The 26,022-nt window shown below is 47.8% G+C and overlaps 1 protein-coding gene across 1 annotated transcript in view; it reads right to left on the bottom strand.

Annotated features, from left to right (window-relative positions):
• ZFAT (zinc finger and AT-hook domain containing) overlaps window positions 1-26,022 on the bottom strand; it is a 161,080-nt gene that overhangs the window by 9,210 nt on the left and 125,848 nt on the right. Inside the window, exons 13-15 of the mRNA XM_082601805.1 lie at window positions 22,614-22,732; window positions 16,125-16,251; window positions 13,204-13,334 (exon numbers count right to left, since the gene is read on the bottom strand). Of these exons, the coding sequence (XP_082457931.1) occupies window positions 13,204-13,334; window positions 16,125-16,251; window positions 22,614-22,732 (377 nt within the window). The remainder of the gene's footprint in view (window positions 1-13,203; window positions 13,335-16,124; window positions 16,252-22,613; window positions 22,733-26,022) is intronic.

Genomic DNA, 26,022 nt, shown 5'->3' with positions numbered 1-26,022 from the left:
CACAATTAGCACCCCCACCCCCAGACAACGTCCACACAGCACGTGGTTTATAGTAGGCACTCCACACATGCCTGACTTGAATTCTGATGTCTGCCCCAGGAGACCTTTTCAAACCGAGCTCAAATAGAGCATATTCACAGCAACAGGGAAGGAGGCAGGAGGTAGCTCTGACCGCCTCTGAATACCTTCTGATATTTAGACAGGTCTATCGTGCATAATGCTGCACGTTGGTGACCTTTCCGCACACTACACTGAATTCCACTCAGTACCACACACTGCCTGGGCTCTGCACCCCTGTCAAGCACCTGGCCCAGGGGGCCATGCTTCTCCAAAAGCCTCACCTCTGCCCGGTAGCCCGTGCACAGATGGGCCACTCCCGGGGTCAGGCAGGGCTTCACTGAACTCCCCTGCACGGCAGTGTGCGACCATCTCTCTCTGCATGCGCTCAGGACAAAAGGCCTCCACCCTCTTGATGCTCACCAGACCCTGCCCCCGCAACCTGACGGGGGTGCTCGATGGAGACGTGGGGCGGTGGACCCCCTCCCTCTGCCAACCCCTCTGTGCTGGGGAGGCACGGGTTTCTCTCCTCAGCTGGTGCAGACTCTTCTCCCCCCCGATTTAACAAATTGTTTCCTCTAGCAGTTCCTCTCCCTGTCCTTTTACACAGGTGACAGGCAGCCTCCACAAGACCCCGTGGGCAAGGACACGGAGCTGGCAGGACGCACCCTGTTCCTGCCTGGACCTCCAAGCTGCTGCCCTCACCCAAGGGAGAAAGGCAGGCTAAATTCCCAGTGATGGAGCACATCCGCGTTCTGTTTAAAGAATGTTTATCATAACAAAACATACACCACTTCAATCGCCCCTCAAACCCACCCAGGTAAGTTCATCAGTGGCAAAGTAGGTCTAAGAACAGAACGAGGGACTGAGGCCAGTGCAGTGTTGACACCCGCCCTGTGCACTGATGTGAGCAGCCTAAGACCCCGCCCTGAGACTCTGCGTGGACACCGCCTCCTGCTCATCAAAGCCACTCGCCCGTTTCCCTCCTACTTGTACCTCTCTCTCCAAGTAGGGAGACCTGCCCACCTCGACCGTTTCTGGCCCTTCTCCCTTTGCCTGCTCTCAAGTCTGGTGCCCCTTCTGGCTCAGAGTTCCTCACCCAACTGCCCGTTCCTGTGGGCAAGCGGTTGCATGATGCCACTCAGCTCCAGCTCTTCCAAATCAGCCTCCTCGAGGGCCTTCTCCAGGGAATGACCCAGAATGTCACGACAACTGCACGTGGTAAGGGGTCAAACTGCCTCCAGCCACAAACACGGCAGTTTACATAATGCAACCACCTGCCTGGACGAAGCAGCAGACTCTCCTATGAAGCAGGCAGTGTTTCATCCACCCTGGGACTCCTACTGCTGAGCACAGGGCCTGGACGGCTGCATCAGTACCTGCTTGCTGAGCAGAAGCTTCCAGAAGCAAAACAGTTATGGCTGAATTCTATGAGCAACTCGATGAGCTCAGACAGGGGTTAAGGAGCTAAGTCATTCCTATGACAGGAGCTAAGATTAGACCTAACCAGCACCAGGCTCCCTGCCAACTGCTTCATTTGCATAATTACACATAACCCGTACATTAGCCCCATGGGGTAGGTTCTATTATTTTCCCACTTTACAGATGAGAAAAGAGAAGTTCGAAGAGGAGAAGTGCTTGTCCCTAGTCATACACTGTGAAGTGACAGACGCGGGGTCACACCCAGGCCGTCTGGCCCCGAGCTGTTTCCTCCTCCACGCGCTGTGACCTGGCCCGGGGCGACCCCCGAAATGGGCTTCTCGGGAGACCCCCGTGCGCTGTTCATCCAGGGAGGGTCCCTGTCTCAGAGGCCTGAGGCTCCCCAGGCGGGGCACCCACAGCAGCTGGAAATCACCAGGCTGCTCAGCTGGGTCCCGACGAGGGCAGCCGCAGCCCACCCAGCTCGGTTTCCCGAGTCTGATGCCCCAGCGGTGCTTCTGAACACTCGTGAGGCCTTTATAACGTGCCAGGCCCTGAGCTAAGTGCTACAGACCTCCTCCAACTTGCTAGGGAGAGAAGGCGGGTGGGCAAACCAGCTAACTAAGATACGGCTGGTGGCAGAGTCTCTGAGAACTGACTCCTGCCCACCCCCCATTCTCCCCACAACCTAGACAGACGGGAGGTGAGCTTCGGCCCCCTGCCCAGGGCCAGCCCCTCTGTAAACATCCCCTTCCTACTTCCCGACTGGGGAGGGAGGGCCACAACCGGACAGGGTGGTCCGGCCCAGAGTCTCAGATCCAGGCCACTGTCCATGACAGGCCCACAGTGGGGCTCCCTCTCTGAGCCTCTGCCTTTCCGTGGAAGGGGCAAAGCGGTCTTCTCGCACTGGACGGCCACGCCTCCACCCACTTCTCTGGTTACTCAGGCGGGTGGACTTGGGGCTCCTGGAGAAGCAGGAAGCCCCCTGAGGCCTCCGGGCCGCAGGGGCACCAGAGCGGCCAGGGCGGGTGCCGCAGGAACGTGGCTGTTAACAACGGGGCGCTTCTCTGCCCACGCAGTCCGTGACCATGTTCACTTTCTATCACCACCTATAAAACTACCATAAAGGCAGTGGCTCAAAACACAAATCCTCCAGCTTCTAATCGCGCTGACGCCTGCCCCCAGGTGAGGCAATGCCCTGCCTTCAAGGGCTCAGGGCACTGGATCAGGCCCCCCCCCCGGCCCAGCCCCCGGCTCAACTCCACTGTGCCATCTCACAACACAGGGTGGTTCCGGAGGATGGGCCCGACAGGACCTGAGAGGGCCGAGCCCTGGACCAGGAGTCAGTCCCGCCGAGGGGAGGCAGGAGCGCCCGGGCCACAGGGCTCGGCCGGCGCAGAGGCCTGGAGGTGGGCACAGAGCAGCCCAGTGGGCCGGTGCAGCCAGAGCGAGGAGATGCCGCGGGAGGCCGGCTGCTGCGGGGCCGGGAGGCCAGGGCGAGGTCCTGTCCCAGCTTACCGGAGGCTTTCAAGTTACTGGAGCGTTTTCAGGGAGGGATGCTGGGATCTGATTTACATTTGGAAAAGATCGCTCTGTCTGAAAACTGCATCTTAGAGCAGCAGGAGAGACGGTAGGAGCCAGGTGAAGAACAAGCCCTATGACCAGGGAGGAAGGCTGACAGCTCAGAGCAGATTCCCTCCGGGCGACGGGGACGACGGTGCGATGCAGTTTGATTCAGCAGGTCTGAGGGGGAGCCAGACGTTCTGCGTTTCTAGCCAGCGCCCTGTGCTGATGCTGCCCGCCTGGGGACCGCGTTTTCCATAGTCAGGGCTTGCTGGAGGCGGCAGGCTGGGGCCAGAGGGGTGATTTAAGGTGCGTAGTGAAGGGAGCGCCCACAGCAGGGAGAACACTTGCTGATGGATCAGATGTGGGGCTGAGAGAGGCCGAGGAGGGAAGATGGACCCCCAGCAGCTGGAGTGGAGCGCGTGCATTTACTAGATGGGGAAACTGGATGGAGGGGGCGGGGGGAAGAGGTGTGGAGTCCACACCGCAGGACACTGAGAGTCCTGCTTAGGGGAACGCCTCTGGCTAGCATGGAGGCTACTGCCCCAGGGGGAGAGAAGCTCAAGAGCCAGCCTGCAGCAGCACTGCCCTGGGCCGAACCCAAGGAAGGCTGGACCAGAGCCCTTCGGATGGTGACTACAGTTCTGGCTTCTCCTACCAGGGCCATCACAGCCCTGCCTTTGCCCCCAACCTCAAGCAGACTGAGCAATGTCAGCCAGCAAGGGGAAGCTGCAGAGAGGGGAGGGAGCAAATAGAACCCACCTGCCCTGGCCAAGGACGTGGACCAGGAAATGGGCACCCGAGCAAAGGGTAACAAGCACAGCAGTATTAAAACTCAAGTAAAGTGGGATTCTGCAAATTGCACCAACCGAGCTGCAGCTTCTTGGGGCGTAATGGGAAAATTGGGTCATAGAAAAAGGGAAAGAGAAGCAAAGTTCAATAACTGAGATCTTCAGGTGAGCTAAAGATGTTCTATATGAAAGAGTGTCAGAATGGGATAGGGAAAAAGCCTTTATTCTCTATTTTTTCAGACAATTTCCCATATGGCCACAGATATATCATGGAACGTACTTTCACTTTTAAAATTTCACAAAGAAATGGAATTTTCAGTCACTGCTATGGAATAAAGGGGCTCAGCAAGTCATAAAAGAGTTATGAAAGGAAGTAGTTTCGAGTATCAGCCGTCAGAAATCACATCAGAAACAGAAGTCTCTGAAGGAAGTTTTATTTAAGACAAAGAAAAAGAAAAGACTCAAATGGCTAAGGGAGAATTAAAGAAGGCTCACAAAGGACAAGAGCTGGCATTAAGTGACAGGGGAGAGTAACCCATCGCCAAGGCCCTGAGTGAACTGTCTCGATCTATATGCTGAAGGTCACCACTCAGCAACTGTAGGACAAACGCTCTATAAGGAATGTGAAGTATGCAAATATTTGAAGAGGCTACCTGTGTGTGTAATTACAAGTTTGATACAATTAAGGCTGGCAGGGCCCCAGGATCAAATAAATTGCACAGCAAAGTTCTTTAGGCAGGAGCCAAACCTCACTAATCAAAATACGCAGTTGAAAACGGGTTCTCACAGGAAGGGTAGGATAAGAGGGAAAAACAGAGAAAGGAGTCAGTGAGACTTCCATATTTATATAGCGATCAAAAGGACTGGGAATTAAAAGGTAAAAGATGTCTATCTGGATTGCAGGCATCTCTACCACTAACAGAGAATCCAGAATTAGATCATCTGAGGGTCAGGAAGCACGGGGGACACCTATACCCTCAGCCCTGCAATATGCATCAGATTTGATCACCTACAAAAGATTTGTGGCTCTCCTGCATGGGCCTTCCAAAGGCATGAATCCATCATGACTGTAATTACACCACGGAGCCAGTGAGTGTGAAGTGGGCGTGCCGTTCCCATCACATGCTGAGGACGGATAGAAAACACTAGCAGTTACGTCCAGAGGACAGAAGCTGCAGTTACTATCAGTTCTTTTAACATTATATACGTATCCTTAATCTTCTGGGAAAGAATCCTTAGATGAACCACAACGATGGCAAAGCCACCATAATGGGAAAGTGGAATAAATAAACGAGACAACTGAAGATGCTGGGGTTTCGTTATGAGGAAAAGAAGAAAAATCAGCGATTATAATGTCACAATTATGTGTCACTGCCACACTCACAGGCAAGTGATCTGAAGACAAATGAGGTTCTGAGCAAGAGAGGTGAGCAGAGGGAAAAGAATGGGTGGCTCAAAAAAAAAAAAAAAAGAATGGGTGGCTCTCCTGTAGCCTCCATGCCTTCCGTAAAGTCAGCGGGAGGTCTGTTTACAGTAGGAGTCCAACAGAGCCTCTGCAGGAACAAGAAAAAGACATCCCGTTAACTCACCGATTACTGGAGCTTAAAGGGATAACAGAACAGGGAGGCTTCACCCGATCCTGTCTGTGGGCACGACAAGGGGGGGAAATCTCAACTCAGTCCCACTTTACAGCAATGCGGGCGGCCAATATCTCCTATGATCTTCAAAGGACTACAAGAGTATCCGGCTCAGATGTGATTCTTCTGTCAGGTCTTTTGCTGTGTAGTTAAATGCTCAAATTCATGGAATGGAGTGATTGTTTTTAAATAGGAATGAAAATAGATTTTGCACCTCACACGAATCACGTTCCAGATCCCCCTCCCCATGCTTTGGCCACAAATCTTATGAGATGTTCAACATCCACCCCCAGAGGCCCATCCCAGGCTTCCCTTCCGGGTGGATCACAGGAGCGAGGCTCCCCCCAAGCCAGAGGCTGCACTCAGAGGTCCCCTCTGCAGAGCGGCTTCTCCCGACCAGATGCCCCTGTACAGACGGACACTGTCAAAGTTTCCAGGGACCACATTACTCAGGGCCTTCAATGAAAAACAGGACAGGCTGGACCCAAGTTTCCTTGCAAACAAACGGGCAACTGAGGTACGTGGTCAGCCACAGGAGTGGGTTGCATTTCCTCGCAAAAATAATGAGCTGCAAATAACAAACAGCAATTCCAGTGTTGGCTGCCAACCGACATATGTCTTCCAGTGAGACCTGCTAGCGAAAGTGCCTCTCAGACTGGCACTGTGTGCTCAGCCTGTCAGGGAGGCTGGCGAGTTCCTCTCCTCCAGGCTGGTGTGTCCTGACCTCACCCTCCAGTGCCAGCCAACACAGGGGACCTGCCCGAAGGTGACAAAGGGCGCGGGGAAGCAGCCAGGAGAGGTGGGTTTTGACAAAGCTAGAACTTCTGCTTTGGGGTTTGTTTTTTGTTTATTTTTTTAACCAGACGTTAAAGCAAGTGGGAAGAAAGGTTGGGATGTTGAACAAGTCGATGGCAGCGTAATTCTGGGCCTGCCAGGCTGAGGGTCTGCGTTGGGGGAGTGGGCGGGGTGCCTGCAGCTCTGGGCGGTCTTAAATGCTCCTTCCTGGTGTTCCGCGCCACTGGCGCACTGGCTGGCAGCGTGGAGGCATCCAGCACCTCAGGGGAAAACAGAAGCAGGAGAGTGGCAATCCCAGGAGACGCTGCAGAGAAGCAGGACCGGGGACAGAGACACAGGCCTGCCGACGGAGAGTCGCACTCATCACGGTCGCTACTGAACGAACACCTTACCCCACGGGAGGAGGACCACTAAGAATGACCTGGTTGCTCTTGAACTGGGGATGAAAGTGGAGCATTGGTGCTCAGTGGAGGCCCCCTGGGGGTTGCCTCTCCTCAGCTGCGACTCTTTCAAGGACCTGCAAGGTGGCACTCATTCCTGAACCGCGAACGGAAATGTCAACTGCAAATAGAAATAAGGATATACCAAGGTGCACGTGCTCCCCAGAAACTACCGCATCACCCCGAAATCTGTGACTCAAAATCGTCTCTATGACAACCGAGTATCTCAGTAAACAACAACCTGGATTAACAATAACCCTCCATTGACAAAGAGTACATACTCTGAAATGTACTACATGAACATGTGTGATGGCTAATTTTAATGGGCCAAGGGATGCCCACATATTTGGTCAAACATTACTCTGGGTGTTTCTGTGAGGGTGTTTCTGGATGAGAGTAACATTTAAATGAACAGGCTGAGTAAAGGAGACTGTCCCTCCTGATGTGGGTGGGCCTTATCCGATCAGTTGAAGGCCAGAATAGAGCAAAAGGGCTGACTCTCCCTTGAATAAGAGGGAATTCCTCCTGCCCGATTGCTTTTGAGCTGGACATTGGTTTTTTCTTTTTCTCCTGCTGTTTGATTCTAACGGAAACATCAGCTCTTCCTGCATCTCAAGCCTGCTGGCTTTCAGACTGCAATTTACGCTATCACACCATCAGTTCTAGTTCTCAGGCCTTCAGACTCAAAGTAGAACCTGCACCATCGGCTCTTGGGTCTCTAATTTGCTGACTGCAGATCTTGGGACTTGTTGGCTGTCAACCTCCAGAATCAGTGAGCCAGTTCCTTATTTTATACACACACACACACACACCCCACTGGTTCTGTTTCTCTGGACAGCACTAACACAGTGTGTTTTCTCACGGGGTCTCAGCAGGGTAGGAAGCGTAACTGAGCCACAGAGAAGCAGGCTTGACCCAGCGTGAGCTCCTGAACAGCCTCCTCTGGACTAAACCTACAACAGGTGGGCCCTTCTATGCAGGGGACACCATGCTAGCCTGTTCACACATGGCACACGGACTGAAAGGCTATTGTGTTTTTTAAAAGCAACGTGGATGAATAAATGACCCGAACCACTTCACTTGCTTCACTTGCTCAGGGATCTTCTCCCAGATAGGCCGCTCGCACCCCCAGAGGGTGACACCCCACAGTGCACCCAGCTCCGCCATCTACTACATAGGGGTACCCTCAGCAATAATAAATAGCACTCAAGTTTAACTCACAAAGACCCTGGATCATCGTAACGGTAACCTGTTGAATCATCCTGACCTTCTTAAAAGGAAGATGCTGTGTAATTATAAGGTCTCCTTATTATTCACAGACAAACACCCTGAGTGCAGCTTCTGGCCTGCTGGGCCCAGACCCCGGACACCATGGCCAGCATCAGCCGTGGTCTCAGAGAGCTACAAGCTGCTCTGCTGAGCGCCAACTGGCAGGACTGCTCAGTGCAGACTCACCGCTTGGAAGAACCTGGAGACTGTGATTTGTTAAAAATGCCAACAAGGCCTTCAGGAGGGCCGCACAGGTCAGGAAGCCCATAGGGGAAGAAGCAACAGGAAGACGTGGGCTGCTTGGACTCACCCTTTCTCCACTGGCCTTTGAGCCAGAGGGAGAGACCAGGCTGAGGAGCTTCCTGGACCAGGACTCCTCCCAGCCCTTTGCGCCCCCGAGGTGATGACGGGGCGTGTCATTTAGCCTAGGTGGTGCCTCATTGCCACGTCCCCCACTTCCAGCAGCATCGACCACCAGCTCTTGCTCCTACCTCTGCTGGAGCCCTGCCCCACCCAACTCCCAGCTACCTTGCAAGACTCTATTCGGGCACGCACCAGCGCATCCACGGAGGCCACCCGGCCCAGCACCTGCCACCACCCCAGACCCAGGGTCAAGCTGGGCCACGCCCCAGCACCCCAGAGTGCTCTTGGCCAACCTCCTGGAAGCATTCGTTACTCTCAGTTGGAACTTCCTGCTTAAGGTCTACACTCTCCAGACCTCTGGACCAGTTCTGCTCAGTTTTTTCCATCTCACCTCTAACATACTATTTACTTACTTATTTATTATATGTCTGGGGGTTAGCTAGCTCCCTAAATTAGCATGTAAGCACCTCAACCGAACCATTCATCTGCTCTGTTCACTGCAATATCCCAAGCACCGAGAACAGAAACCTGGCGGGTGGAAGCAGCTCGGGGGCTGTGTGCTGGATGAAAAAAATAAAGCATTTCCCTCACTAGACTATTTGCCTTTTGAGATCGGGGACCGTCTGGTTAACCCTGTAACCCAGAGTGGCAGGCAGAATAATGCCCCCACCCCAAAGAGTGCGTGTCCTAACCTCCGGAACCTGAGAACGGTTCCTTACGTGGACATTAGCCCATGTGATTGAGTCGATGACCTGGAGATGGGAGAAGATCCTGGATTATCCAGGTGGGTCCAAGGTAGGCACAAGCGTCCTTAAAGGAGGGAGGAGGTTGGTCAGACTTGGAGAGGGCTGTGTGACGACAGAGGCAGAGGTCAGAGCGATGCGTGTGGGACGAGCCGGGCCTGCCTTTGCTGGCTTTGGAGATGGAAGAAGGGAACCACAGTGAAGGAATGCTGGGTGGCCCCTGGGCCGGAAAGAGCAAGACAGGGATTCTTCCCAGAAGGAAGGCAGCTGTCGACGCCTTGAGGTCGGCCCAGTGAAGCCCATTTCAGACTTCTGACCTCCAGAACTGAAGATCATCAATTTGTGTTGTTTTAAGCCACTGAGCTTGTGGTGATTTGCTGCAGCCGCGATAGGAAACGGACGCCCCCAAGGACTGAACACACAGCGGCTGCGCAGTGAATGTCTGCTAAACGGACGTCGGGAATTTCCAGTAAAATGTCACTTTCAGTCTCTAAAATAAATTTCAACCCACAAGGACGGCAGAGAGTGATTTAAGCCATGAGCCAACGGTGATGGTGGTTGTTATTTTCACTGGTCTTTCTTTTCCTTTAAATAACTAATTTTGACTCAGAGATGCTTGTGATAATATTTCCCCTCTGCTGGTACGTCTTACGTTCAACCTACTTAGGCAGCTTTATTAATCAAATATAAGTCTCCTCCTCATAAAACCCTAAAGCAAAAAATTTTTTAAAGAAAAAGAAAAAAAGAAACCAATTTATCTAATGAAAACTGGTCTTAACAAACACGGAAGTAGCTGTATTCAAAGTTGTCACGTGACTTCTCAGGCCAGGCTGGTGAGGCTCATGCGAGGTTTCTTCTTTCTGAACATTTCCAAATGCTCCATCCCCATGAATCTATTTTTAATGCTGACACATGGGGAAACAGAAAAGTGATGGGAAATCATTGAGGACTCATTTCTGTGTCCAACTGAAAATTTAAATGGTCTGAATTATGGGCCAAATCCTTCCCATGTCTCATTAAAAACGAAGAAGAAAACAACCTAAGAAACACCCTCATCTCTTAGCTTTCCAATCCCCTCAGCCTACCTACCAGGCCTGTTAGTATTTTCATCCCAGTAAATGAGAACCCCTAAAGACTGGAGATTAATAAATAACTTTCAGTTACCACTGATAAACTTTGATATGTGAGATTCTTTTCAATTTACATTAATATATCATGAAAAAATTATAAACAGAGCATATAACTAATTTTTTATATGGGAAAGAAATCTTGAAATTTTTAAACATCCAGAATGAATTCACATACAACCCAGAATTTATTTTTGGCCCTTTGGAAGAGATATAGATAAATAGATAGATAGATAGATAGATAGAAAATAGGAAACTTTTAAAAGATCTCAAAATATGCTATCCAATAGTAATTTAAAATCATTTTTTTCTACAATATATAGTACATACTTTATGACAATGTATTCTTGCTATTTCTTCTACAGGATATAACTGGAGAATCAAAACATAAAGCCCACAGCATACTCCATCCTACTTAATAAACATTTACTGAGCAACTACGATGTGTGAGACCTTGAGCTGGAGAAAGACGAAGTCCCCAACATAAAGGGCTCCCCACAGGGTGAAGGGAGAACATTACTGCTTCCCAGCAGGTGCACCAGGGTCCACATTTGAGTGGCTTAAGGACACTCGATAAACAGATATAATTTCTCTAATGAAAAATCCTAAACCACAGTTTAATTAAAAGAAAAAAAGTTGAAACGGATTCATTTCTCTAATAAAAACAGCTACATTTAAACTGAAATAAGACAACTGAATCCAGAGGGCATTCCTTCACCCAGGAGAGCCTGACACAATGCAACCCCTTTGCCATCCGAGTGGGCGTCTGACGTCTCCCGCCCATCAGTCCGTTCATCCAATCTCCCATCCATCATTTACCAACAGCCTCGGTGCACCAGGTGCCAACCAGGTGGACAGGAGAACGGCTAGGACACACGTCCTCAGGAACATTTCCAAAGGCAGTTACTCAAGTCTGTGTTAAACAGTGACACGCCTCTCAGCCCTGTGTTTCCAATAAACCACAAGACTGAAGGGTGCCACTGCTTTCTGCCACTGCAAACACTTTATACCTGTTGACACTGGCTGCGCCAGAGGCTCACCTGCCTTATCCCTTGTCATGCTGTCACTCTAACGCCTCAGAGCACATCTAAGCTGTACTCTTCCCCCGCAACCTCGTGTATCACCGCATCACCTGCGACATGCAATAAATCACGTCTCTAAGTAACAGCAAATCAATCCACTTCCTAGAAGGAAGAGGCAAGTCACAATCAGCGGCGCCTCCCTGCAATTCTCTAAGGGATTTGGCGTGTACGAAACATCCAAAGTTCTCCTATACCCTTCCTGAAGTGCCGGGTCTAGCTCAGGACTCCCCACGCCGTGATGCAAACGAGGAGCTTCAGAAGAGATGTACAAGACAATCTGAAGATCGCAGTCTAATAAATACAAAGAAAAGCTGCAAGAGTGTCTGGCCTAGAGGTGTATGAGTCTGTTCCCAAACAATGCAGAACACCAGGCCCCTGCAGCCTGAAACATCAAACTCCTACTGTCCTGTCTGACATCTGTCCAGGGTCTCGTTGACAGAAAGCATCCTAATGGAGGAGGGTTTCCAGACCACGTGGCCCAAACGTTCATCTAGAGGCACCAAGTCTTGTCTCTGGATGCAGAAATCCAGAGGTGACCCAGCATGTACTAATTCCCCCGGGAACTGTTCAGCCTGAATTTCATGCTTTGTGCTGTGGCCTGGGCACACCTGGGGGGACGGTCATGGAGACGGCCCTGGGAAGTCCACCGAGTCATCAAAGGCAGGCCGCGGGGGACATGTCACTCAGGGATGCGAGCGCCGAATGAAGAGATTATTTGTTACTTGCCGAGAAAAACTTACCTCTTCCGCGGTTAACTGCTTCACGCTTCCTTCTTGCTTTTTGTTTTCAGATTCGGAACCAAGTGCACAGCAGAACTTGGATCATTCTAGTAACGCCCACCTCTCCCAGGTCTGTGAGCAGATGTCAGACAGCTGCCCCAGCAGTCCCTTATTAAACAGCCCCCGACACCCTGGCTCCTCGGCCCACGCCCCTCCCCCTTTCTCGTTTTACTTTTCTCCACTGCTCCCGTTCACCACTTGACATCCTTTCTGTCTTACTTATCTTTTTCCCAGGAGAGCAACCACTTCGATGGCAAACATCGGTTCTCTCCTGGAGCCCCAGCAATGAGAACGCTGCAGGCACTTAACTACACGCTTCCTGAGGGAACCACTGAAGACGGATAACCATGTAGAACTCTGTGCTCTGTGATTCAACCTCCTCCGTGCACGTGACCTTTGATGCTAAACCACACAGCCTGGGTCTGCCCTGGTTCTGATGTGCTTCCTGTCATTTTTGCTTTTTTAAGTATTTGTGTAAGCCAGCTCAAATCTTGTGTACAGTGAAGCAGGAGAGAGTAGAGAGAGAGGTAGAGACAGATACAAAGGACGATCTGATTATCACACACGCGCCGCCTCCTAACAGACGGTAAAGTCTCCACTGAGGTTAGAAGGAGAGGAAATGAACCAAACAGTGTGACAATTAACTACAGTAACCTTTATTCAGACACTGGCCACCTTCTTCCTATCAGTTTAGTTCAGTCATCCTGCACTGATTCCGTCTGGTGATGTTTAATACTTGAGGCCAGTCCCTCCTGGCCTCCCTGGCTGTCCCCCCAGTGGCCCTGCTCCACAGACTCCGGCCTTAGGGACCGAGGCTGCTTTTGACCACAGATGCGTCCAAATGCATCCATATCACGCTCGTTTTACTCTGGGATGCCTTTCATTGAAAGGAAATGAATCAAGTTTCCAGAACTTTTTGAAATATACTACACCTTTCCCCTACAACACAGCCTCACATATGGCGCTACCGCAGATACAATCCCATGATAGTAAGAAGAAACCGCATGAGACTAGACCGATTTCATTCCAAATTCCACCTTAGACAGGTTAAAGCCCTGAAAACCTAAGGGGGCGGTGGGGAGAGAGGGTGTGTGTCAGCGCAAGGAAACAGTATTTAACGGGGAGGGCAAGGTCCTACCTGCTTCACGACAGTCACCGTCCCGGGCGCCATGGCGACCACCGAGGCAACGGCAGTGGCGTCGTGGGTCTCGGTGCCCAGCTCGATGATCTGCTGGAGGATGTTTACAGCCGTGGGGTCAAGTCGGTCACCTAGCCAGGAAGAAGCAAACAGGGGACCGGTAAGGCCGTGGGCAGTGAAGGTCACTGAATGCAAAAGCAGCCCTTAGCAGAGGCCATTCTTGCGCAGCACCTTCTCCAGGGATGCACGCGTTCTCACAAGTGCTCATTTTGACCACAGAAATAATGTGCATGGTACTTCACAGCCAACAATGCACTCTCCATAAGAACATCTCAGAACTCCAAACAACCTGTGAGGAGATGACATTGTGCCACTATTATCCCCACTTTATAGATTAGTCACCTCACTGCAAAAAAAATGGAAGAGGATTGTCTTAGGCCCTTGGGTCAGTTACGTCACAAAGCCAGGGCTCAAGCCCAGATGTTCTGAATCCAGACTTGTTGATACGGGACTGCCTCTCAAAACAGAAACTCCTGAGAAGCACCAGCTATGACGTCAAACCACAGAGCTGGTTCTCCTTGAGCACAGGCATGGGAGGTGGGCAGTGAGCGTGTGCCAGATAAATGACGCAGGAGACGGGCAGGGCACCCAAGGGTGCTCAATTATCAAACCAGTGGGCTGTAGAATTCTAAATTAACGTAAGCTGAGGATTCTCTTTTAATCATCTCAAAAGACTGTAATCCGTATCATCAGGGCAGCTACTGAGTGTACCCTTTCACTCAGCTCTCACCATCTGCTTGGCCATCTGTGACTCTCCGGAACACAGCACTCTGACCCTGACCATTACTTCACTAAGAGGGAAATTACTACCTGATCTCCAGGCTAGCGTAATATTATGAAGTCTCCACCAATGTCTACATACTCCTGGACGATTTTCTGCGAGCCACGTTCCAGTGCGAATCAGTAAGTGATGAGGGAAGGGAATTCAACGTGTTCTACACAGAGGGTAGGACGTGGCATACAACTGAGGCAATGACATTAGTACCTGTTCACCATGCACCAGCCTAGCATCCCCTACACACACCTATTCTCTCCTACACACACACTCTCCTTCGGCAGGGGGGCGGGTTTCAACTCTGCCTTGCAGCCAACCACTCTAAACATCTAAACACTAAACAAAACACTGACCTTAAAAAATGTACTGAAATAAGAGTTTAATTCCTCATCCATTTACTCCCTCAATGACCACTTATCAAGCCTGAACTGTCAGCCAGGAACATGGTTCCCAGTGGGATACAACAGGGGTCCCCAACCCCCGGGATCTAATGCCTGATGATCTGAGGTGGAGCTGATGTAACAGTAATCGAAATAAAGTGCATGATAAATGTAATGCGCTTGAATCATCCCGAAAGCATCCCCTCCCCCCGTCCTTGGAAAAACTGTCTTCCACAAAAATGGTCCCTGGTGCCAGAAAGGCCGGGGACAGCTGGGATCCAGACAAAGATCTAACGCTGCCTCCCCGCAACCCCTTCCAGGGCTCACAGGTGACTGAGATGGACCGTAAGCAAATCATACAGCCCCTGGTCAGTTCCATATCAGGGGGGCAACTAGGAAGCTCTGTGGGAAAGCCAGGTGGGCTCCCGGGAGATGACACACCATCTGAATACTGAAGACGAAGACGTGTTCGCCAGAAAAAGTGCTGTGTGGGGAGGGGGACAGACCAGGCCCCAGAGGGCACAGGAGTGGGTGAGAAACACAGCTCACGCCGAGAACAGCAGAGTCTGGCCCAGGAGGGCACAGCTCCAAGGTGGCCAGAGATGCGAGCAGGGAGGCCAGGGCCCAGAGCAGGTGGCCCAAATGCCGAGCTGCAGAGTCTGCAGTGCTTCCTAAGAGCCAGGAGGAGATGCCGAGGGCCTGAAGGAGGGAGGGAGTGAGCGCTGGTGGGGGATGAAGACGGACAGGCTGTCCTGGCAGGGCTTGAGCAATCGCTGAAGTCACTGGACATGAGGAAGGAAACAAACTGAGACATGGCGTCAGCTCTGGGAACCGCACCAAGAGCCGGCACCTTGACGCCCCATCTGCAGAGCCTGCTTCTCCCACAGGCTGCAGAGCCGTCTCCCGAATCCCCCGGTAAGCACAGCACCGGCAATGAATCTTCCCCAAAGCGACTGGCCCAAAGGGGTTTTCTGCGCACCCTTCTTACAACCTGGGGTTTAGGGATGTAAGAGCTGGATGAAATGGCAATTTCCTGTCTCCTATCACCAGCTGACTTCACTTAATGCCTCCTCTAATCCCACTTGCTTGATGTCTGTCCCCCAAATACATAGAGGGCTGTGGTATATTATATTAACTCATACTCCTTTCCTGTTTTGAAAAGAGCATCAAGAAAATGTTTTCTAAGCACAATGCCCCAGCTGCCACTAGGCTGGCACAGTGGTCTGTTTTTTCAAATTGATCGAACATTTGAAACTGATGACATTTGACATAAAAATCCTGACTTGGGGCTTTTCAGAAGAACTGGGAAGTGGGCAGTCCCAACAAGAAGCCAGGAGACCTCGATTCCAAGACCAGCTCCAACACCCAACCAGTGGATGATCCTCAGCCCACCGTTTACAAGGAGGCAATCTTCCGCATCTGTGAAGTGAGGACAGTAGGACCTGCTTCTCCCTGTTCTGAGCGGTGATCATATGTGCGGACATCCGGCAACCCTGTTAGGTGGCACCATCTTGGCCGGGGCCCTGTTCTAGAACACTGCAGGAGAGCTCTACCTCCAAGCCTGACAATGGGACCGCTCCAGTGGTCAGAATGCAGTGGAAGGAGATCAACTGGCGGACATAATTCATCCGTAAAGTCATTCATTCAGCGTGTCTATCAAAGACCAGTTCTAAGGTGTCAGAGGGAGGCGGGGGGCATGCTCTCACCACTCTCTGAGGTGTATCTCAGGTCCTGGAGGGCAGCCACCGCTGCCTGTGTGCCCTGGACATCCTCTTCGGCTTCGGTGATATGCAGGTACTGGGTGGAGGGCTCCTCCGGAGTTTCTGTTGCTGGCTAAAAAAAAACACAGTATCATCCACGTGACCTTCTAGAAGATCACCGATTACCCAGAAGTCCCAGGATAATGGATTAAGACAAAACAAACGCACGTAAGCAACGCTTTTGCAGCAGCTCATTAAGCAGGCGCCCCTGAGAAATCAGTGCTCCAGTACAAACCTACTTCCCAAAGACAAAACTTCTCTTTACAAGTGCGGAGACTTTTTAAAACCAGCGTCAGTGGAAAGCTGCCTGCAACACATTCTTGCCGTAGGGAACGGAGTATGCTGTTCATAACTAGGGATGACACACGCTCAGAGGTTCTCGTGTGTGCTCTTCTGCTGTCCCTCTGCTCTTTCCATGGCCACCAACACTGCCCTTATCTCCCCTGTGCCCGGGCCTCCTGCCGTGAGGCCGAGAGGAAGGCACAGCAGTGGTGACGGTAATCACATAACACCGGCAAGCTTCGAGCACGGGTCCCGGCACAGAGCAAGATCTCAGCAAATCTTAGCTACTCATGCTGCTCTGATTTTTATAGGAAGGATATGAGAAATACAACTGACCGGAGAAAATATATCTGTGCAAAATCAGGACCCATGAGAGTAGGAGAAGCTAAAGAGACATTCACAGGTATCTTATACCTAAGGAGAGAAGAGGTGGGATGGAATTTTCAGAAGAACTAGATATTGATAATCACCTCCTTCTGGAACTGCAAGGCAGGAAACATGAATGCCACCAATAAAGAACAAAAAGGAGATTTTACATACAATTTATAGGAGCCAAAGTGATCACGCTCTATAAGCACTTATCAGTTACTCACACAGGTTCAGAATAGAATGTGATTATTCTTTTACAGCCAAGTGGTCAAGTTCATTTAGGCATTTCCAGCCTGACATTTAGTAGACACCCAATACATGTCTGATGAATGCATACATGAACAAACAGAAGCACATTTCCTTTTAAGTACCATTAAGCAACATAGTGGCCAACACTGATTGGATCCGAGGAATGGCTTAGCCTGTGATGAACGGGATGGGCGTGGACTGGCTTCCCCTCTTTGGGGTACTCTTTGTAGTAACCATCTGTGGGAAGGACAGTGCTTTACAGGGCATTCCTGGGAGGCTGGCGACAGCCCAGCTGCTGTGAACAGGCGGCTTGTCGTCACACGGGGACCCCCCCCCCCCCGCCCAGCTTCTTAGCTGCTCTACTGTCGTACTTCTGGAGTCTAGTGCGTGGCTTGGTGTCAACTATTGTTATGGAGTCACAGTTCTGCTGAAGGCGTCAGGATCTGTAAGGAGGCGAGACCGCCAGAGGCGAGCGCCATGACTGCGCTAATGAAAGCACCAACTGGCCAGGAGAGATGGTGCTCCACAGCAGGAACCGGCATTCCAATGTCTATGTGTAACAGAGAGCAAATCCTTGCAGGTGTGAACTTGAAACACCAGAGGACTGACTGTTTCCCACAGATGAGGATGTGACGTGGATGCTGGTGACACCACCACCTCCAATAACCATGGCAGCTGCCATTTACTGTAGGCCTACTGGGGACTAGACAGTAACCCCAGCGTTTTATAGACAGTGCTTTAACATACTCCTTAAATTTTCTTATAGAAAATGTCAAACATACACAAGACAGAGAGGTGAACCTCCACGTACACATCACCCAACCTCAACAATCATCAGCTCATGGCCAGTCCTGTTTTGCCTATCTCCCCACGCACTCCACACAACTGTCCTTTGATTTTGAAGCAAATGTGGATGTCATGTCAATTTATCTATCAACAGTTTAGAACATATCTGTAAAAGGTAAAACTCCTTCCAACCATAACTACAACACCACCGTCACACTCAAAACACTTAACAGTAGTTCCTTAATATCTTCACATATCTAAATGGTGTTCTAATTTCCCCAATTACCTCATTTTTTCACAACTTGTTCTACAAATCATATTTAAGTAAGTTATTGAAATCCATATATTAGAACTGACTGATAAAAGTCTCATAAGACTTGCATTTATAGGCTCTCCCTCTACTCTTTCTCCCCTGCTTATAGTTTTGTTGGGAAAAGTGGTCGTTTGCCTTCAGAGTTTCCAACAGTCTGGCTTTTGCTGACTGCACCAACATGGAAACATTGAATATGTTCCCTTGTCCACTGTATTTCCTGCAAACTGGAAGTCAGACGCAGAAGCTTAATTAGGTATCAGTTCCCTTTTTGGCAGGAAGGTTCCATGGGTAACATAGTGTATTTCCATCAGGAGACACTCTATGTCTGAGTGTCTCTGTTTTTGCTGCGTTGGCAGGAGACTGATGGTCATCGCTTAGACATGACATCAGTGGAGGGTTGCAAAATGGCAATACTGTAAATCTTCATTTGTTAGCTGGAATACTTCTATAAAAAGAAACGTCTCTCCACAAACATTCGGTTACTCTGAGATATAGTTTACTTAGATGAGGTAGAAAAACTGTTTGATTCCGAGCCTTTATTTACCAAAACAGAGTTTTATTTATCAAAATAGAGTTGATTCCCTAATATCCTACAAAGGTGACTAAGGATTTTTCTCCCAGTGCCATTATAAACTCATGGATTTAAACACACTTGATGTACTTCACTCCAGTCACTCAAGGCTGTAACAACAGCCTTGGAGTAACAATATCAATCCTACCACTGACAGTGGAATAACTGAAAACAGTATGTTTTTTTTGCAGTTCTTTTTGCCCTTAGGTTATATCCCACTAGGGAGGAACAATCAAATTTCTATCTTAAAGTCTCTTGAAATAGTCCTTCTCTATGTAGTTCTGCCATCATTTTGATATATAGTTCAGATACTTTATTTCATTCTATTCTCAATTTTTAGGGTTAGGGTTTGCTTTTTTAAGTGTACTTTTGTTTTTTTTATTATGTAAGAAATGTATTTCTTATATTTATATCAGAGTTTCAGAGTCAAGTCTGCACAGTGGGTCTGCTAAGACAAGTTTAGCTTCTCTCCTACCCTCTCCATCTTGTTATCTCCCTGCCTTTTCTACCTATGCTTTCCTCCCTTTTTATAACTTTTATTTTGAAATAATTTTAGATTTACAAAAGAGTTCCAAAAAAAATACAGAGACTTCCCACATACCCTTCATCACTTCCCCTAATGCTGACATCTGCTATAACCATGGTACAATGATCGAACCAAGATATCAACATTGGTACAAGATCAGATTCCACTGGCTTTTCCACTGGCTTTTCCTTTTTCTGTTCCAGGATCCAATCCAGGACCCCACAGTGCATTGAGCGGCCACAACTCCAAAGTCTCCTCCAACCTCTGACAGTTCTTCAGACACTCCTGAAGAGAACTGGTCAGGCATCTGACCATCCACATCGTCATATCGTTTGGATATATCGGATGGTCTCCCATGATTAGGTGGAGGCTGAGGATTTTTTGAAGAGCACCACGAGGTGACTGCCCTTCTGATCACATCATATCAGGGGGCACGTGAAGTCACTACGTCTTACTACTGAGGATGCTGACCTTGATCATGTGGTTAAGGTGGTGTCTGCCAGGCGTCTCCACTGTGAAGTTACTACTTTTCCCTCTATAATTAATAATTATTTAGGGGGAGATATTTTGAGGCTACATAAGTACTGTATTTCTCCTTAAACTCCTGTCTACTAATTCTAGCATTCATCAATGGATCTTGCCTGCTGCAATTATTACTGTGGTGTTCTCATGGTGATTTTCTATTTCCCTCATTCTTTCTACATTTATTAATCAGAATTCTTCTGCGGGGAAGAACTGTTCCTTCTCCACCATTTATTCAATCATTTATTTATGTCAGTATGAATGCATAGATATTTATTCTATTCTTTCAGTTTTAGTCCAATACCATCATGATTTACTTTGTTACTCAAATTGTTCTAGCTCTGGGCCATTAGGAACTCTTTGGGTTGTCTCCTGTGTCCTTTTGGCATGCCTCCATCTTATTTTTGTGGAGCACGTTGTTACTTTCTAGTACTGCAAAATGCTCCAGGATCAACTTAGATAATTTCTGCCTCAGCCCTGGAATCAACCACTTTTCAAAGGGACCCTGGTTCCTTTTGTTGGAGAATCCTGAGAAACCAAGATCTGGATTCTAGGTGTGCTCATTACCAGCGGGGTGTCACTGCTTCTAGGCCCTCTAAGCACAAAAAGCTAAGAAATACATGTATGTATACTAACCACGTACACACATATATCTGGAATTATTTCTACATCAATCTATTGATGTACACACACACACACAAAATCTATCTACATATTATATATAACAGTGCTGCAATAAATAGCCTTGTGCAGACACCTTTCCTCATTTTTGTCAGTATAACTTTGGGATAATTTTCTAACGGTGGGATCGTCTAGTTAATGGAAAAAGAAACACATATGTAATTTTAGTAGATACTGCTAAATTCCCCTTCATAAAGGTCACATCGTTTTGCATTCCCACCAGCAATGCATGAGAGTGCATATTTCCCTTCAGCCTCTCCAGCAGAGATGATGTCAAAACTTCTGGATTCTTGCCAGTCTACTAGGTAAGAAATTCTATCTCTGTCAAGTTTTACTCACATTTATTATGTGGGAGGTTGATCGTGCTTTCAGATATTCAAGGTCATTTGCATTTCTTTTTCTATGAACCTTTCTTATCTCTCGTCCACTGGGTTGTCGATCCTTTTCATCAGTATTTCTAGAAGCCTTTTATAATGTAAAGATATTCACCCTTTTTTCTATGATATGACTGAAAATATTTTTTTGTCATTTGCCCCTCTACTTCTTGAGTTCTTTTACATAGTAGTTTTAAAATTTTTTTACGTGGTCAATTTTTTTTCAGTCTTTTCCCTAATTGAATCTGGATTTTGAGTTACAGTTAGGAAAGTTCTCCACACTCCCAATTATAAATGAATTCACTTATGTTTTCTTCTCGTATTTGTAAAATATCTTTTTTTTTTAATCTCTGTTCCTTTGCTCTAGGTTCTCTCTATAGATAACTCATTGATTATTGTATATTGATGTTTTAATCTGCTGCTTATTGTGTGTAGTAGATTTTCACTTATTCTTTCAGATTTTCAAAAACATAATCCTGTGTCTACAGAGATACTTTATTTCTTCTCTTCCGATTCTTATGTCTCTATTTACTCTGCCTTTGTCCAACACACCAGCTGAGGCCTCCCACATGATGCTAAAAACCAGAGCCCCTGGGGCACCCTCATCCTGTTCCCAACTCTAACAAGAAACCCCCTAGTCTAGGATGCCAGCTTTTGGGCTGAAACACATACATTTTGCTTTTCATCTTAAAGATGTATTCATCAAATTCTACTTTATTGACTGTTTTTAATCAATGGATGCTGAATTTTGTCAAATTTTCATAGATGCCTTTTCTGCATCTATGAAGATGATCATTTCATTTTTCTCCCTAGTTCTCTCATTATGATGGGTTACATGGACACATTAACACATTCCCTCCTACTGGACAACCCTTCCCCTGAATTCTGGAATACTCCTCACATTGTCATGATGTTTTATTGTTTTTCATGGGGTATTGGATTTGTTTCAAAGCCCTTATTCTTAACTGGAGTAAGCCCACTGGATACCCTAATGCCCTAGAAAGTTCTCAGGAAGTGGTTCTCAATTGGGAGTGATTTTGACTCCTGGGGCACACTGGCAATGCCTGTGATAGTCTGGTTTTCACAGCTGGGTATGTGAATGGATCCTAGTGGGTAGAGGTCAGTGATACTACGAAACATTCTAAAATGTACAGCACAGCCCTCTACCACAAAGAATTATCCGGGCCATAACTTTAGCAGGACTCAGTTTGAGAAACTCTGCCTAAGGTAAACTGCAATTTGGTGTGACCCCTGGTACTTGAAAAGAGAAACAACTACTGGCTTTTAAAATACAGCTACTGGTTTTTATATAATTCAGTCAGGAAACTGGTTCCAACACCTGAGGGGAAAACAAAGGTGACGGGTAGAAGCACATGCCTCTCTGGTGGAAGGAGAGGGGGGCCTAGAAGCAGCAAATGGGCCCTGCCCTGCCCTCTGGGTGAGGACTGCCAATATATGCCCTGTGTGCATTCTGCTTTCAGATGCAACTTCTGAAACTCTGAATTCATGATAACAGAAGTGAAAATATCGACGAGTCCAACACAGACGTTCACAAACCAGCCTAAACGCAACCCAGAGTAAGAAGTCACATGTATGGCCTGGCTCTCACCCCGTGGTACCCCTCAGATATGAGACAGGGTTTGAAAAGATTTCCAAGTTTCCCAACCAGAAAACCCACTGCTCTGAGGAACAGCACTGGGCTTGCCTGGTTTGTCATCTGCGTTTAGGAAAGTCACAATCGATACCATGCTTTAAAAAGTACCTCCCACTTGGGATCTCCTTCGTTCTCCACCAGCTTCAGGCCATGCTTGTTCTTCAAGTGCCTGTTGAACTCCCATTTGGTGCCATAAACGAAGCTGCACACAGGACACTTCAAACAACCTGAAAGCACAGACACAGGTAAAAAGAAGCATTCACAACACATGAATTCTGCCTTCCATTCAAATGCTTCAGATCTAAGGAATGTATTTTTTTGTCTCCAGTACGTACTTTCAATCCAAGCTTACCTTAATATTAAACAGAATAGCAAGAGTATATGTGTTTTTCAGGGCAAAGGTTTAAAACTTAATGCATTTCTTTTCGTTTATTAAATGAGAATTTGCAGTGAACCTAATACACACGTAATATTTTAGGTGCCAGAGAGAATTAAGATGAGTAACATAATTCCCTTGGCCAAGTGGCTGAACAGCTTAAATGATTTTTTCATGTTTTTATTCGAAAATAACAAATAATTTGGAAAGCAAAAAATAACTGAAGGACAATGGGTGCTTTTCTCAAATCTCCTTCGTCCTAAAACACTAAGACCAAGGGCCAGATTCTCAGTCTCCTTCACATCAGAAGCGGAGCCAGTGATATAAATTCCCATATGAATATCCTTCTAAAGGACAAATCAAAAAGCTGGTCACATCCTGAAATGTCACTATTTATTTAATTCATTAAATCTTACACATGTTCCAGGAAGTATCTGGATGCTTTCATTAAGAGAATATAAAACTCTAGGATAAAAAAAGAAAAACCAAAAAAACCGACACACAAAGTCACACAAAGACTATCTAAAATTATATCAGAAGCAGCAACTAAATTAGGAGCTGGACAAAAATCACTTATTTATTTGTCTGTTTATATGAAGTAGAGTTGATTTACAATGTCGTGTTAGTTTCAGGTGTACAGCAAACTGATTTAACAGGTTGTGCTTCCAGAAGCAAACTCTAGCCCCTCAGGAGGCTAACTGTAGTCCCGGCATCAGGCCTCCAAATCTACCAGACATTTAAGAGGCCAGAGTCAGGCTAAGTGCCGGCACCCTCAGGTGTGCACCCTGAGCTGGCCGGGGCAGTGAGATGGGACCACCAGGCACCTAACTGGTCTCCTCGCAGCCACTGTTTGTCTGCTCTACACCCAGCACGCAAATAAAAACTCTTAAAAACTCAAACAGAATCACATCTCACATAGGTGTAAGACCCTCTACTGTCTTCCCATCACACCCAGAATAAAACCCCAGCTCCTTGCTGTGGCCTGTGACCCCAGTGGCCTGGTCCCTGCCTGCCTCTCCAGGCTTGTCCCCGCCCCCCCCATCCTCACCTTTCTCTGTCTTTTGCATTCCCCAAGCTCCTTCTCTTCTCAGGACACCTGCTGTTGTTGTCAGTCTGTCTGCTGACCCGGCCCCCTGTCTCTGCTGGACCTGCTGTGCTTCCCTGTGCCCTCCCAGTGTCAGTATTTATTTCTTGCTCACTGGGGCACTAAGGAGGGAGGGAGAGGAATTCTGTCCTCATGACGAGGTGTCTTAACAAATTATATAAGAACTAGACAAATCTCATCGTACGCATCACCTAATCTAAGCATCTCCTAGATGCAGCTGGGATGTGCTAGCTCTCCTGAATCAATTCCATGTCAGTGATTCTCAGAGAGCACCGTTCTGTAACCGGGGCTTCCTGTCTATCACCTGAGGTGGTGAGCAATTCCCCAGAAAGTCATGAGAAGCAACGGAAGCCAACCCAGATGGCCGACAGCACAGCCCCTTAAACTTTCGGCCTCCCACGCCGGGAGGGCGCAGGAGGGCACAACAGGTCCAACAGAGACAGGGACCAGAGTCAGCGCAAAGACTGGCAACAGACACCAATTCTGAACTTCCAGAACATTCTACAGAAAAGGCAGCTCAAACAGATGCTTGTTTTCTGAAACTCAAGTACACTGCACTCTTTTTTTTAGGCAAAATCAAATGGGCTTGTTCTTTCTTGCCCAGAGGATAATTAAACTTACTTTTTAACCTTCTGTGTTATTGCTTATTAATCATCTAAAATGAAATATTTTCCTACAATCATCTTTTAAAACCCTCCAAGGTACGAGAACCACTACCTTTTCTTTTGGTTAAGCTCACATTGCTTCTGTAAAGACTTAATACGAGGCAATGAACACAAGCAAACTACCTAAGGTTAAATTTAGGCTTTAAAATGAAATTGAAGGTTCCTTCTGGGCTATTCTTTAACAGAAACTAATTTAGGGAGAAAAACATCCTTATATTATGTTTCAATTAAAATTAATATGAGAATGCCTCCACATTAATTAAAACGTCCACCTTTGCCATGGTGGCTTTAATTAAAGAACAACAAATGGAAATATGTAATCTAGACCGAAGGTGTAACTATGCCAGTTAATTGACATTAAAGCTGAGAAACATTAATTTCCATTTCAATTCATTAAATGCTTAGGCCACACTCAGTAAAGGTCACAGGGAGGCCTGGTGAATTTTCTTGCAGCATTGATAGTAAGTGTGCACCACAAAACCCTAAACATCCCCCCACCGCCCAAGTCGCAAATTCCTCCTGAGGAAAGACAAACCAGGCCAAAGGATAGAATTTCAGGAGCAATTTTAAAATTCCATCATGGAGCCCTTTGTTCTTTTTGGAATGCAGTGTATTCTGGAGGAATTTTGAGCATTAATCTATTTGCACTCCTTTGCAGTGGCTGACATTATGGAAAATTCAATTTCATTCTCAATAATATAACTCCCAGAATGGCATGGGACACTGGGTTGGACAGTCAGAAGACCTGAATTTGGCACTTGCTCACGTGACTCAGGACCACTTCCTTAAATTCTCTGGGTCTTGGTTTTCTCTTCTACCAAGGTAAAAATGCTAAAGCTTATGTCCTTATAAAAGGCAGCGAAGTCAGCCCCCCAAAGATATTCACATCCTAATCCCTGCAACATGTGACTATGCGACCTCCCATGGCAAAAGAGATCTCAGAGGTAGGATTCACGTAAGGATCTTGAGATGGGGGATTATTCCGGACTATCTGGATGGGCCTAATGTAATCACAAGGGTTCTTCTAAGAAGGGAGTGGGAGAGCAGACCCCAGTGACGTAACCTGAGAAAGACTGCTGGCTTTGGAGGAAGGGACATGAGTCAAGGAATGTGGGCAGCGTCTAGAAGCTGGAAAAGGCAAGAAAACAGATCCTCCCCTAGAGACCCCAGAAGGAATACAGACTTGTTAGCAAACTTGACTTCAGCCTGTGAGACCCATCTTGGGACTCCTGACCTTCAGAATATGGTAAGATAATAAATCCGTGTTGCTTTAAACCACCACCAAGTTTGTGGTCATTTATTACAGCAGCAATAAGAAACTAATACAGGCACTCAAGGGTAACTGGACCAAAAGCAGCTTAATTAACAAAG

The sequence above is a fragment of the Mesoplodon mirus genome, assembly GCF_964341445.2.
Source record: "Mesoplodon mirus genome assembly, chromosome: 16".
Taxonomy (NCBI): domain Eukaryota; kingdom Metazoa; phylum Chordata; class Mammalia; order Artiodactyla; family Ziphiidae; genus Mesoplodon; species Mesoplodon mirus.
Note: the sequence above shows the minus strand (reverse complement) of the source record. Positions and strands in the feature narration are given on the sequence as shown.